Source organism: Temnothorax longispinosus, chromosome 5 (assembly GCF_030848805.1).
Source record: "Temnothorax longispinosus isolate EJ_2023e chromosome 5, Tlon_JGU_v1, whole genome shotgun sequence".
NCBI classification, from domain to species: Eukaryota; Metazoa; Arthropoda; class Insecta; order Hymenoptera; family Formicidae; genus Temnothorax; species Temnothorax longispinosus.
The window spans coordinates 22,869,570-22,881,246 of record NC_092362.1 but is presented as its reverse complement, the minus strand read 5'-3'; the positions used below and the strand labels follow the sequence as shown (position 1 = coordinate 22,881,246).

At 31.7% G+C, this 11,677-nt stretch overlaps 2 protein-coding genes and 1 non-coding gene across 3 annotated transcripts; 1 reads left to right on the top strand and 2 right to left on the bottom strand.

Moving 5' to 3' along the window:
• Positions 1-56: 56 nt before the first annotated feature.
• On the bottom strand, positions 57-4,117 carry LOC139813563 (uncharacterized). Its single transcript, XM_071779135.1, has 4 exons — positions 3,916-4,117; positions 2,349-2,426; positions 1,949-2,042; positions 57-699 (listed from the first exon to the last, which is right to left on the bottom strand). The coding sequence occupies exons 1-4, from the start codon at positions 3,919-3,921 to the stop codon at positions 449-451; spliced, it is 429 nt and encodes a 142-aa protein (XP_071635236.1). The 5' UTR covers positions 3,922-4,117; the 3' UTR covers positions 57-448.
• A 3,486-nt stretch (positions 4,118-7,603) lies between these two features.
• Positions 7,604-10,523, bottom strand: Rpi (Ribose-5-phosphate isomerase). Its single transcript, XM_071778584.1, has 6 exons — positions 10,349-10,523; positions 10,204-10,264; positions 9,348-9,463; positions 9,141-9,274; positions 8,868-9,009; positions 7,604-8,767 (listed from the first exon to the last, which is right to left on the bottom strand). The coding sequence occupies exons 1-6, from the start codon at positions 10,490-10,492 to the stop codon at positions 8,567-8,569; spliced, it is 798 nt and encodes a 265-aa protein (XP_071634685.1). The 5' UTR covers positions 10,493-10,523; the 3' UTR covers positions 7,604-8,566.
• Positions 7,718-7,790, top strand: Trnak-uuu (transfer RNA lysine (anticodon UUU)). The gene has a single exon. It is a non-coding gene; the product is annotated as a tRNA-Lys (tRNA).
• Positions 10,524-11,677: the final 1,154 nt, after the last annotated feature.

Below are 11,677 nucleotides of genomic sequence, written 5' to 3'. Positions count from 1 at the left end.
TCGGAAGGATGAGGTACGTACAAATAAATGCATAATTGTCAAAATGCTCCAGCAAATAAATGAATATTTCTAATTTAATTCTAGCTAACACCAATATTATATTGATTACATTTTTATATGCTTCTTTTGCGAATTATACATTCGTAGCGGTAAAATTTTCGTGGAAGTTGCACATAAAATAAAATGTGTAATTATAATGGTACAATTTTCTTCTTTCAATTTAGATTTCTTCAATTATGACGAGACAGAAAAACGGAAATAAATATATCAAGGCATAGGCACCGCTTCAGTTAAAACGGTATAATCTCATAACTTAATTCTCATGAAATATTTAATTAGTATTATAGATAAATTTCTATTACACATTTAAAAACAAGAAGACAAAGTATAACTCCATCTGTTACAAATTCTGGCGGTGTCCATGCATCAAAAGTTACGTCCGTCAAAATTAGCTTTCCATCGTGTCACGTAGGGGCATTTGACCCGAGAAATAAATCCGCGGCATTTGTTGTAATCGATAATCGTACTCCTCACGATCTATCGCTTTCCAAACGTTTTGTTTGGCGGCATTCAGCAGTGCCCTGTACAGAGAAACCGGAAGCTGAATGTTGTCGCTCGTTACTTCAAGGTCCTGTAAATCGCGCAGAGTGGAAGGTCCTTTCTTCTTCACTCTCCTTTTATCCGCAAATCTGCCGCATCCTATGAGATATCAAAAATACTTAATCGATTCCTAAAAAGCTTTAAATCACGCTGCTGTCTTACGATTCTATTTCATACAAGTGTTTTTACAAAAACAAAACTTTTTAGTTTTTAAAAAGTATTCAATCCTAGCTAACCACACTTATTTTCGAGTTCTTAATTCACCACCCTCCAATCCGTGAGACCGCTCGATTTTTATCGCATTGCCATTTTCATTCTAATTGATATTTTTAAGCTTGTAATGTAGGAATTGGAAATATAAAGTCTGAATAAGATATTCATAATAATATCAGGTCAAGAAAAAAATTTGAATTTAAACTGAACTTATTATAAGAAAAAGATTTTGAGATGCGGTAATTTGGAGACAGGGAATAGGTTGGACAATGAGAAATGGGTATGTATTTTTTGTAAACAAGGTAGGGAGATAACATGAACCATTATGTAGAAGAGTGTAGTTGAACAAGGAATTAGTTTATTGAGTTAGGTAAAAATAATAAGAAAAGATTGGAGAGACTCTGCGGAATGAGTTGGACACCACTAAAGGGAAGGTAGTTGAAGAAAATATAGGTATATAGGAAAAGGTTATAGCGAAAGGAAAAGAAGAGAGGAAGAGTAGGTTGGAGAGTAAAATAGATTGATAGGCCGATGTGTTGTAATAATGATAAAATAGGTTAGTAATGTATTGATGGAGTGATTAAGGAAATTTTTAAATCAAGTTCACTTTTTAGCTATGTAGCTGAAGTTAATAAACTATATTGTAAGAAAAAGATTGCAAGAAAATAGAGAAAAAGAATGTTTTCGGAAAAAAATTCTCAAATAGTTTTGCAAATACGATTTAGGAAAAAGTAATGTTTGTTCGTTGTAACGGATACCTGATACTTAAAAAAAATCACAATTTGTTCCAAAAAGTATATTAATTTAGTCATTCAAATTGTAGCAATTTTCGCAAAGAAATAATTTAATGGGTGCAAATAACAGATAGTATAAAAATAATAAAATGTATAAATGGAAAAAATACAAACTTTTTACTTTTAGCGTGACTTCACATCAAGCATAAATTGTTAGAAGTATTTGGATTTGTTAAAGAATTATTTTAAAAACTTATAATTTCTTTAAACATAGATAATATGGTAAACTAGAAAACCGAAAAAGTTCCGCGGTTCACTAAACAAGAATGTGGCAAACTAGGGTTAAAATTATTTAAAGGAAATATTGTTAATCGCTAATACAAGTAAAAATTATTTCTTACCCGTGAAAGCATTGCAAAATGGTCTCTTCGACTTGATTGTTTTCTCTTCTTTTAAAGCATTTAGAAGCTGCCGTTCGAACTGTAAAAGTGAATTCTGCCCGCGCCCACTTCCATTAGAACTATTTTTATCCTTCCAAAATGTGTAAAACTCGGTTGATATTTAGTATTGAATTTGTACAGAGAATAATCCTCTTATTATTAATCTATTGTGTACATTTAAAACAAAGTCGTACATCAGAGATTTTTCCATATTTTTGTCGTTCGATAATTGATTTAAAAGAGCAAGCATTTTTAAAAAATAGGTATTATAATAGTTTACAAATGATAAGCAATTTAGAATTTATGAAACGCTCTGATGCGAATTGAGTAAATTATTCATTAAAATAATGTATATTTTTACCTTGTCTTTTAAAACTTCAGTATTTGCCACCTTCAACAGGCACATGCAAGCCAGAGTACAGCAAAGATATTTGATAATCTGCGTAATAAAACAAGGAATTAACAGACACGCAAAGCTGTTTAAACATTTTTTTCGTAACAACGCCGTGAATGATGTAATAAAAATAACAACTGACAAGTAAGCGCCGTACTATATCCTGTACGGATGATGATTCACAACATAAATGTTCGCGTTACATAAGCGTATAGAAGCGTTATAGAACCAATGTTTAAGCTGCTTAAACATCCAAAATCAATATTATATTATGGTTAATTAACAATTAATGAAGTGGTTACGTTATTTGGAACGCCATACGAAATGAATTCGATTTGATTTAATTAACTTAACGGAAATAATCGATAACGATTCCGCATGTATTAACATTTCTTTTAATATAATACGTTTCGCAGAAAATTACAATTGGTTTGCATATATAAGAGTAAAAAAACAAGATGTACGTCATCATTAATATGCAGTTGTTCTTGTAAAAACGATCGGTACGTTATTTTATACTGAGAGAGTCGGCGTCCATATGTTAAATGTTTTTTTTTTTTTTTTTATTATTGTAACATGTTTGTAATATGCATTTAAATCCAATATTTGCATATTTTCTTAAATCAAGAGTAACTTTTTACAAATGAGTTTATTACAGAAAGTTTACATATTACTGTTTTTCAAATTTAAATGTTAAATGTATTAGCAGATAAATCACAAATTAAATTTTCATTAAAATAGAACTTTTTTGTATTTACATGAAAAATAAAGTTCTGCTATTTATATACAAATTTAAAATTTAATTTTACACTTGGAATTTTATATGATGGTATGACATATTCGCGTTTACTAAAAATTATTAATTGGTAATTAAGTGGTTTGCATAGATTTATAATAGTTGATTGTTATGAAAAGGTATAATCAACTTCTTATTAATATTTAAATTTATATATATGCAATCATAATAATAGCAATAAAAAGAATTGCAGTTATGCTTATTATTAATAATTAAAGTTAAAAATACTTAAATTTATATATATGCAATCACACACACACACACATAATAATAGCAATCAAAAGAATTGCAGTATGTGGAAGCATGTTCCATCCAAGAGTCTTATTTCATAAATGCGTGATCTAAACCGTATGCACACATCAGTATCTAATAAAACGTTTCTATAGTTGATGAATTTTTCATCGTAAGAATTATTTTTAAATTACTTATTTTATATAATATAAAAAGAAGATTTTACTTTCTACAAATATATACATATAATAAAATATTTTGCAATGTCTTTATAAATCGATATAAATATTAAATATGCGCCAGATATTATAATGTTTAATTTAAAATATTTTTAAAACATACATGTCAAAAGTATATAAAGTATTAAAGTATAATATTTTCAGATTCAAGTAATAATGTGTACTCGATAAAATTGATCACTACATACACATTTAAAATCAGTTTTTATACTTCATAATTAAGATGTTCATAAACATGTTAGATGAAAAAATTGAAAGTACAACCAACCTTCATATCGCGATCTTTTCGAGCAGTTTATAGGACCTTCGGAAATTCTTCAAGACGCACCTCTGAAGCGACACCTCTCTCTCTCTCTCTCTTCTCTCTCTTCAGAAGAAGTTACGTACTCGATCAACTATCAATACAGGATACGCGTTCGTATACCAAAGGACAGGTCGCGCGCGGTTGAAGCCGTGGCTTCTCCCTCTCGTTTGAGGGGTGAAACGGCGCGGTCGCTCTTCAAATACAATCCCCGCAAACCCCCTCCGCGTGGTAAGTACCACGGGGTGGATGCAAGCGACTGGAGAACGCATGACCACAAGGGCGCGGGCGACTGTCGTATTTCACACTTCAAAAAATCCTTCTTCATCAAGTACACGTGTTCCAGACCTATGATTTCGTGGGCGACTTATACATCTGATATTTAACTCTTACAAGACAATCTTTTTTTTGTTCATCATTAAATCTTGCTAGGTGGGAATACAAATAGGAAATACTCTGCGTGGGTGCGCGATCAGAGGTTTTTATTTTGTATTACTTTTTTAATACAAAAGATGAGTGATAGTAGATAATTTATTAATAACCGTCAAAAATAATTATATGTTAATAATAATCATTCTCAGAATGTAACTTTTTCTCCTCCCATTTCCCCCTCTCTCTCTCTCTCTCTCTCTTTTTCTCATTTTATCTGTTAACATTTCACTTAAACTTAATTAAAAAACAAATTAAATTTTTATTTTAACTTTAATACATTCAAGTTTAATTGTATAAATAATCAGCCATATAAGACATCATATTCTTATCTAGAATATTTTTTTAATGTTTTCTGTGTAAACGTGTGTAAGCGAAATTATACAAGACAGCGGAATCTATTTTTGGAAGATATTAAATATTTTCTTCAAGAGATGCGTTTGCATAACACTCAAACTTTCGCATAACTGTTCGCTATAGATTATAGTCGAGGGCTCCGATGCCGTGACTGCTCGCGGGATATACATCTTATGCAGATCTAATAATTCATGTTGCCCCTTAAGATTCACGGATCATAAGTTGTCATAGGTCACGGGGTTTAACGGCAAAGTCTCAACGGCATATTGACGCAGCAATGCATCCCAACTATTTTATTGCGTACCCACCCGCCCGCGAGAGAGAATTCTCGTTCTCGCACTTCGTTACGATATTGTACTAATTGGTTACAGATTTCAAAACAATTCGATGTGCGCGGTATTCAAATCTATTGCAATACAATGGCGATTTAATTGTTATTTTTTTACGTAAAAAAAAAATATATGTATATATATAGTAGTGCAGTTTGTAGAAAATTTTTTTGCGCTTTGGAAGCATGTACGAAATAAAAATTGACATACGCACAGGTATCCATCGTTGAGATCAGTAAAATTTCGATCGTTACTTCAAAGTGCTACACGAAACATATATTATTGTTCTTTCCAGATTTGTTTGTCTTTGATTTGACTAACGTTAAAATCTCAACTAGATCTCCATGCTTTTACACGGCAAATTTTTAATAGCGCAAGTATTTGATAAGATGTATAATAATTTGTTTTGATAATATTCGAGGAGATAACATATTATAGACTTTCTGAGCAGAAATTTAGAAAGAATATACAATTAGTAACTATCCAGTAAGCAATCTGTCCGCAGTATGACAATATAGATTAACAGCAGATTTACTCAGATATCTCGCAACAGATTCGATATTATCTGCGTCCGCATTTAAACTCGAGTGCGGCCGGAAGCCTGCCGATAATCTGACAGCAGATTGTCGGCAGATAAACCGAGCAGAATCTGTTATTTCGCAAACATTTAAAATGGAATATATCATTAAATGCAGATTTTATTACTCAGTTTCCGGAATCAATTTTCCATTATATTCTATTAGCAAAGTCCGTTATATTTCGGCTGGCATTCCATCGACAAAATTTGCAGCAGACATTTTTAAAATCTGCATGTTTTCAACAGATTTGGCTATGCGGGTAGACCGGGTAGTAAATCTTAGATGTGCATAAATTTAAACAGTTATCATCAACAATAAATGCTTTGCTTTTCAGTTTTACGGATGAGACAATGTGAATACCTCCTTCTAGCGCTCCACGTGGGTACGATTTATCGCGTACTTACGCACAACAAACGAGAGCTTGGACTATGCAAAGGGAAATCGAAAGCGACGGTATCGGAACTGAGGATTAGTGCTGATTAAATCGATGCCAGGAAGCGAAGTATGGCAGGTTGGCCGATAAGAGTCTCCGTGTAAAAATCGTAGAAAAAACAGCCGGGAGGGAGAGGGGACTTAAGTACTTACACCATTCTCACATCAGAACCTGCTGAGTTACGATTAGGTCGTTCAACCTTGGCGGCTAGTGGCTGTTCACATTTTTCTTTTCTCTTTTTCTTTAGCTTTCGCACATTCACCGTCGACAAAATTTTCGGTAAGATCGCCTGAAAAGTCGTTAATAGATAACAAAAAATACTCAATTAGTATTTTAGTATCTAATATTAAAAGACCAACACCTTCTTCAGCGGCCATACAAACGAAGGCGCGATAATATACATCAGAAGCCGATAAAATAGCGAAATTTAAAGAAAGATGAGATCTTTAAAATAACCATTTTCTGATTCTAATGAAGTGATTTTTTGAAAGTATTTTGTCATTTATTAAATTAAAAAATATTTTTAAGATATTTTTGGAGCAAAAAATTGAAAATTGTGATTTTGGCGACTAAAAAATAAAAGAAGATGCACAATTTGAATTTTTTACATTTTTCTCCGCTCCCCGTAAGTTTACCATAAATTAATATCTGCGTTAACTGCAAATATATTAAAAGTCTCTTTTACTATTGTTAAAGTAATTATCTTGCGAGAAAGAGACTTTTCCAAATTTTCATGATTATATAACCAAATGATTAAGACGATAAAAGATATGTAAAAAGATATATCACTAATAAAAAGATATATCAATAAATATATTTCTTAATACTTAATTCTAAATTATCAAAGAAGCTTCTTTCAGCATAAGATACATATATAGCTTCATAATTATCATGAACGCCGAATAAGAAACTACGTAATAAAATCAGCAGACTAGCTATTTAAATAAAGACGACCTTTAATTTTACGACAGTTATAAACGCTGGTGCTGAATTAACGACGCGGGATAGTAAATCGCTGTTTATAGCTACTAGATGATAGTTCACTTATAAATAGGAGATGAGGATTTCATTTATAAATATGTAGCCTTATGTAAAATATATAGCCGTCTTTTGCATAAATGAAAATAGATACATATACGTTTATAGCAGTCCAGATTTTATGCGAAAACATTCAACACGTTGATTCTCAAAAACGTCCGTTGATAAATCAATGGCTTAAATAAGTCAGAAAGAAAAGATCAGAATAAAATTAAACTAATTTTTTTAAATTTAAGTAGGCATTTCAATTCTTTCTTGGCTGTTATATTAAAAAAATAATAATATAGATAAAAATTCTAGAATTTCAGCAGCAATTTCTGGTCTCAAAAATAAAGAATTTATCTTTTATGGAAAAAATTCTAAAGTTTTTTAAAAAGCTCATAAGGAAAGAAGGACAATTTGTATTATCTATATATACTTTAAAATTTTTTAAATTGTATGTTTTTTATTGATAAACATTTCATTATAGATTTTATTTAATACAATATTAGTTGTTATATTTCAAAGTATAATATATTTATATATATGTATATGTATATATATACATATACACATTTTCAACTGGGTGAGATACAGTATAATATTAACCTCCGCATCTGTTAGTCGCCCGGATAGCTCAGTCGGTAGAGCATCAGACTTTTAATCTGAGGGTCCAGGGTTCGAGTCCCTGTTCGGGCGATTTTTTTTATAACTTTTTTAATCATACAGACACGGTCAGTATTAACAATAAGTATAATTGCACTGGTTATTTTTTAATTTATAAATTTTTCCTTTGTTGTGTAAATTGTAAACGTATACAGTTAGTTGATTCTAGAGTCAGCATACTCTAGATTCTTTGCTTATGAAACTGAACTACTTGAAATTGTAAAATTATATGCGCATAAATATAAAAAATATTGTTTAAAATAATATAAAATTTAAATAAGATCTTTTGTTTGTGTGATTATTTATATATAGTTATTCTTATTTTTATCTATAAATGTACTAAAATATATATACAAAAAATATTGTGTAAAAAAATATATATTTCGAGCTTTTTATAGCTGTATAACTTTTGTACCTTGTACCTCGAGATAAATGTATAATACAAAATAAACATTTTGTATTATACATTTCACATGTAAAAATTCTCTTATTTACACTTACAAAATGTACTTAGAGGATTTGTGTGACTCAATCTTATATAAGATATACGTTTTGACTAAAAATAAGTTCATATGATAGTAACAAAGAACATAATAAAGTATGATACGTACAAATTGCATATATAGTAAACAGAAATATAAAAAAATGTATAAAAAAATAGCAATGATAACGCAATAACACAAAATAAAAGCCAAGGTCGCAAAAAAAGATTATCGAGAATCTTGACAGCATTAACTGTAGGTTATCGGACAGTTGTTGCTCAACAATCTAATTCGCGCGTTAATGTTTGTGAAATTGGATGAAAAACGTTAGACCTTGGATGACTTTAGTTCCATTACACTGCCATCCGGCATGCCAAAGAAAGCTTTTTCAGCCATATTCAAGAATAGACCAGTCTCTATGACTCCAGGTATCAAGGATATTTCGTTGTTAGTTTTGTTCAAATATGTTACATCTTGAGGAAACTTCCAATCCAAAATAAAATTACCATTATCTGTTATTACTGGACCCTGCAAAAGTAACAAATTATAATTAAGTTTGTTATTCATATTATTTATTGATTTTATAATAATCTAGAGATAATAATGTAGATAATAAAAATATATTTACAGCTTTAGCGACAGCCATTCTAATTTTCACAATTCCTCCATATCTGTTTTCAATTCTACGTTGAATTGGTACATACGCCATAGGAACTACTTCAATAGGAATTCCTTTCTTATAATGCTCACCAAGTCTTTGTGAAATTTTTCTGTAAGTTGAGAAAAAACGTAAGAGAGCGAATCATTTAAACTCTGTATCATAAAGTTTGTTGTCAACATGCAAAATCGATACTAAAATCGATTACAAGATTAATATATCAATAGACACAATAATACTTACGTATAGTCTGCTATGATAATAAGCCGCTTGGCACAGCAAGCAACAATTTTTTCTTGTAACATACATCCTCCTCCACCCTTAATGAGATTCAGGTTCTCGTCAACTTCATCTGCTCCATCAATTGCGCAATCCAGCTGTGCCGATATTAAATAATGTTCATAAAAATATATAAGAAATACAAATAGAGACTAAAAATTTAAAAATTACCTGCGGATGAGTTTCTAAGTCACCTAAGGTTAGATGACTGTCCAGTACAAGTTGACGAGCTTGAAACGACGTAGGAACACAGATAACACTGAGTCCTTCTTCTTTAACACGTTCAGCTGGAAATAAAATACAAGAAACTGTACTGTTGTAAATTGCAAAGAGTTAATTTTTGAAGATAATATTTGGTACGTATACTTCAACATGACAAAGAAACATTTCATGAAGTCCAGAGAATAAAATATTATTATGCAACACGTGCATGGAAAGTGCCCCATTACGCACGCTACGCGTGCGTTATAGACCACTTTCCAGGCACTTGCCACATAAAATAGGGAGTGTAAGTCGTGTGTAAATCATCTTACGACACTTGTTACACAAATAACTATTACGTATTATATCTCAACAAGTGGAAATGATTATAATGAGGGCAAAAGTATGCTATATAGGTGATACAGAGATCAAATCTTAAAACACAGAGCTACATGTGTCTTATTAAAATAATTCAAAGAATACACAAGACATAAGACATCTCTTAAAATGTTTAAAACTTTTAATTAGATCAAGAAAATAATTTTCTATCAGCAATATGTCAATGCGTTGCACTGTGCAACAATAATTTACATATTACAAGAAGACGTCTCAAGATTTTCTTCTATACGTGTTCTTTTTTTATGGACACACATGAATGTATAAAAACAACGGAATGCCTTCATGATTTTATTTTAAAAAATATGAGAATGTGTGTGGAGCTAATGCTAAGATAATTGACTGAATTGCAACATTTGAAGTGCGAGTCTTTAAATGAAATTATTTTCAATTATGAAACATAATTGCAAATATTAAATATCACTATTACCAAGTCTCTGAACAGCGTAAACCACAGTGGATCCGCTGCCAATCCCGATGGCAGTGTTATTCTAAAAGACAACGTGTTAGTATAACCTCCGACAGAAAACTGTACCGATCGGTCGTGCGATTTCTCTCAAGCAAAGTCGACTTACCTGGACGTATTCATCCACAGCTTTGTAAGCCGCAATTTTCTTGGCATTCTCGATCGGATTTCCGCCCATTCTCGGGGATGAATTTCTCGGAACACTGTGCAGCGATCTGGATATTCGAACAAGCGAACGGATCATGTGCGACATGTGCGCACGAAACGTATTTGAAGTCAGAGAGAAACCTGAGAGAGGCCAGAGGCCATCCCGGCCTTTTTCGTGTTGCATTTTCCGACGCGCCGCCTGAGAAAGTGCAACTCAACTACGTCGTATCGCTCGGTAACCGCACATGGTTTGCGTCCGTGCTAATGGTTCGTGTCCGAACTAGCCAACTGGAGGGGATATTCTGGCCGCGGCGGCCGCGCTTCCATCTTGCTTATTCCAATTAATAACGAATTACGATAATTAAAATTACAAAATTATGGATCTTTGATCGCGTATAAATAAGCTGGGTCTAATCAACCAAATCTTAAAAAATTATATATGAAATAGGGGTAGAAAAGACTGAGAAATATAATAAAATTAGAAATAGATCGATATCTTCAAATTTGCGGAAGTTGGAGCAAACACGGACATCAAATCTGCACATACACATATATACGTACGGACATGCGATTTTAATGCAATACTTCGACATTTTAGAACACTCTGAACATGGCATATTAACTTCCGCAAATTTGGAGATATCTATCTATTTCTAATTTTATTATATTTTTCAGTCTTTTCTACCCCTATTTCATATATAATTCTTTTAAATTCGGTTGATTAGACTTAGCTTTATATGCGATCAAAATTATGGATCTTTGATCGCGTATAAAGCTGGGTCTAATCAACCAAATCTTAAAAAATTATATATGAAATAGGGGTAGAAAAGACTAAGAAATATAATAAAATTAGAAATAGATAGATATCTCCAAATTTGCGGAAGTTAATATGTTCAGAGTATTCTAAAATATTAAGGCGTCATACGTTCTAATTTGGGACATATATCCTCTGTCTGCGAATATATAATGATGAAAATTAAATCACACGCGCTTTTGCTTCAGAAGAAATACAGATTGAATGATAGAAGAATTGATAGAGATTGGACTGAAGATTATCTCGATTTCTTCATCTTGAGTAGGGAGGTCATCAGAGGGAGGGAGAGTCAGTACACACGGGTCTTTGATTAAATATCCATTATTTCCATTATTATTCAGCGTCAGAGGCGTATAACGCAAGATATACACAATCAAACACAATTTACATTTCGACAATCATTATGTATAAGACTTCATTTCGATTCTCCCTATTGGTACTTAGCAGTAATGCTCATCGATATAGCTTCCCGCTACT

Bases quoted from the DNA above. Each gene is read 5' to 3' on its own strand.
- LOC139813563 (XM_071779135.1), bottom strand. The intron at 2,043-2,348 runs GTAAAAATATAC...GGGCGCGGGCAG, and splicing joins CTGAAGTTTTAAAAGACAAG to AATTCACTTTTACAGTTCGA. The intron at 700-1,948 runs GTAAGAAATAAT...GATATCTCATAG, and splicing joins ATTTTGCAATGCTTTCACGG to GATGCGGCAGATTTGCGGAT.
- Rpi (XM_071778584.1), bottom strand. From the start codon at position 10,492: ATGTCGCACATGATCCGTTCGCTTGTTCGAATATCCAGATCGCTGCAC. The intron at 9,275-9,347 runs GTAATTTTTAAA...ATATCGGCACAG, and splicing joins ACTTAGAAACTCATCCGCAG to CTGGATTGCGCAATTGATGG. The intron at 9,010-9,140 runs GTAAGTATTATT...CTCAACTTACAG, and splicing joins ATTATCATAGCAGACTATAC to AAAAATTTCACAAAGACTTG.